Genomic DNA, 1,935 nt, shown 5'->3' with positions numbered 1-1,935 from the left:
CAGAAGATGTTTGTAGGGAGTATGAGCTGAAAACAAGGGGCTTACAAAGTTTTAAAGATATCATAAAATTGAGAATTTACTTAGAAGGCACTTCAAATCTGAAATAAATGGGTAGAAAAGCATGTGTGAAGGTAAAAGGATAAGTAAGCAACATATATAAAGAAAAGGACCCTAATCACTTCATATCTTGGACCAAGAAGACAAGCAAACTTAGGAGACAAAAATACCTCCAGTGCAGATGTTCCATCTGGGTTGTCTCACTTCTAACTCTAGTAATAATCAAGACTCGCAGCCTTGAAGGGAAGCCAGAACACCTGAATCCTCCAAAACAACATATGTTTGCATGTGTGTATGTGTGTGTGTGTGTGTGTGTGTGTGTGTGTGTGTGTGTGTATGCTCTTAGGTGCAGTATATGATGTATCATGTTGTAATATTACCTATAACAAATTATATACATATATATCCTGCCATTCCATTGATACAAGGGGAATTTTCTGGTTTATATGAGCACACTGTTTTTTAACATATCTAAAGATAAATGACCGTAAATCCACCCAGAGTAGTATATTTCAAAATGCTCATTCTGTAACATTTAGTAATATTCTGTGTCTTGATTGTCCTGGAACTCTGATCTTCTGGTTGTGAACATGATTTGTCTGTCTCTGCCATAGGAGCATGGGAAGCAACCAGACATGGGTCACAGAAGTCAACTTGCTGGGATTCCAGGTTTATCCAGCACTGGAGTTTTTTCTCTTTGGACTTTTCTGTCTCTTCTATACCCTCACTCTTCTGGGGAATGGGGTCATCTTAGGGCTTATCTGCTTAGACTCTAGACTGCACACCCCCATGTACTTCTTCCTCTCCCATCTGGCCATCATTGATATGACCTATGCTTCCAACAATGTACCCAAGATGCTGGCAAATCTTTTGACTCAGAGAAGAACCATATCCTTTGTTCCTTGCATTATGCAGACTTTTTTGTATCTAGCTTTTGCTCACGCAGAGTGCCTGATTTTGGTCGTGATGTCCTACGATAGGTTTGTGGCGATCTGCAATCCCCTTCATTACACTGTCATCATGAGCTGGAGAGTGTGCACAGTCCTGGCCATCACTTCCTGGGTGTTTAGCTTCCTCCTGGCCCTCATCCATTTAATTCTCATCCTGAGGCTGCCCTTCTGTGGACCTCATGAAATCAATCACTTCTTCTGCGAAATCCTATCTGTCCTCAAGCTGGCCTGCGCTGACACCTGGCTCAACCAAGTTGTCATTTTTGCAGCCTGTGTATTTATCTTACTAGGGCCCCTCTGCCTGGTGCTGGTGTCCTACACGCGCATCCTGTTCACCATCCTGAGGATCCAGTCTGGGGAGGGCCGCAGAAAGGCCTTCTCCACCTGCTCCTCCCACCTCTGCGTGGTGGGGCTCTTCTTTGGAAGCGCCATTGTCATGTATATGACTCCCAAATCCCACCACCCCGAGGAGCAACAGAAGATCCTCTCCTTGTTTTACAGCCTTTTCAACCCTATGCTGAACCCACTGATCTACAGCCTGAGGAACACAGAGGTCAAGGGTGCCCTGAGGAGAATGCTGTACAAACAGAGGCACGTATGAAGGATACCAAAAACCAACATGGGGAAAGGCATTTTGCTCCCAATGAAATCTGGCAGGTGGTATTTTCACCTTGTGCTATAATAAATACCACATTAACATAGAATCTTTTACACTTAAATATACAACCTGAAGCCATGTAGACTTTAGAAAATAAAATAGATGAATGTCTTCATGACCATTGGTAGGCAAAGATTATTAGAGATGATGCAAAAAGCACAAGACATAATGTTTGCAAAATTGACAAATATTAGACCTTTTCAGAATCATTCTGATTTTCAATATTCCTGTGAAGAAAGCAAGCCACATACCAAGTGTTTTGTACATTTT

General features: G+C 42.3%; 1 protein-coding gene across 1 annotated transcript; it reads left to right on the top strand.

Annotated features, from left to right (window-relative positions):
- Window positions 1-675: 675 nt before the first annotated feature.
- On the top strand, window positions 676-1,608 carry LOC121028049 (olfactory receptor 2A14-like). The gene has a single exon (XM_040471602.1). The coding sequence runs from the start codon at window positions 676-678 to the stop codon at window positions 1,606-1,608; it is 933 nt and encodes a 310-aa protein (XP_040327536.1).
- Window positions 1,609-1,935: the final 327 nt, after the last annotated feature.

Source organism: Herpailurus yagouaroundi, unplaced genomic scaffold, assembly GCF_014898765.1.
Source record: "Herpailurus yagouaroundi ecotype Mexico unplaced genomic scaffold, PumYag 100, whole genome shotgun sequence".
NCBI lineage: Eukaryota > Metazoa > Chordata > Mammalia > Carnivora > Felidae > Herpailurus > Herpailurus yagouaroundi.
This window is presented reverse-complemented; position numbering and strand designations above follow the sequence as displayed.

Coding starts and splice junctions, on each gene's coding strand:
- LOC121028049 (XM_040471602.1), top strand. CDS start 676: ATGGGAAGCAACCAGACATGGGTCACAGAAGTCAACTTGCTGGGATTC.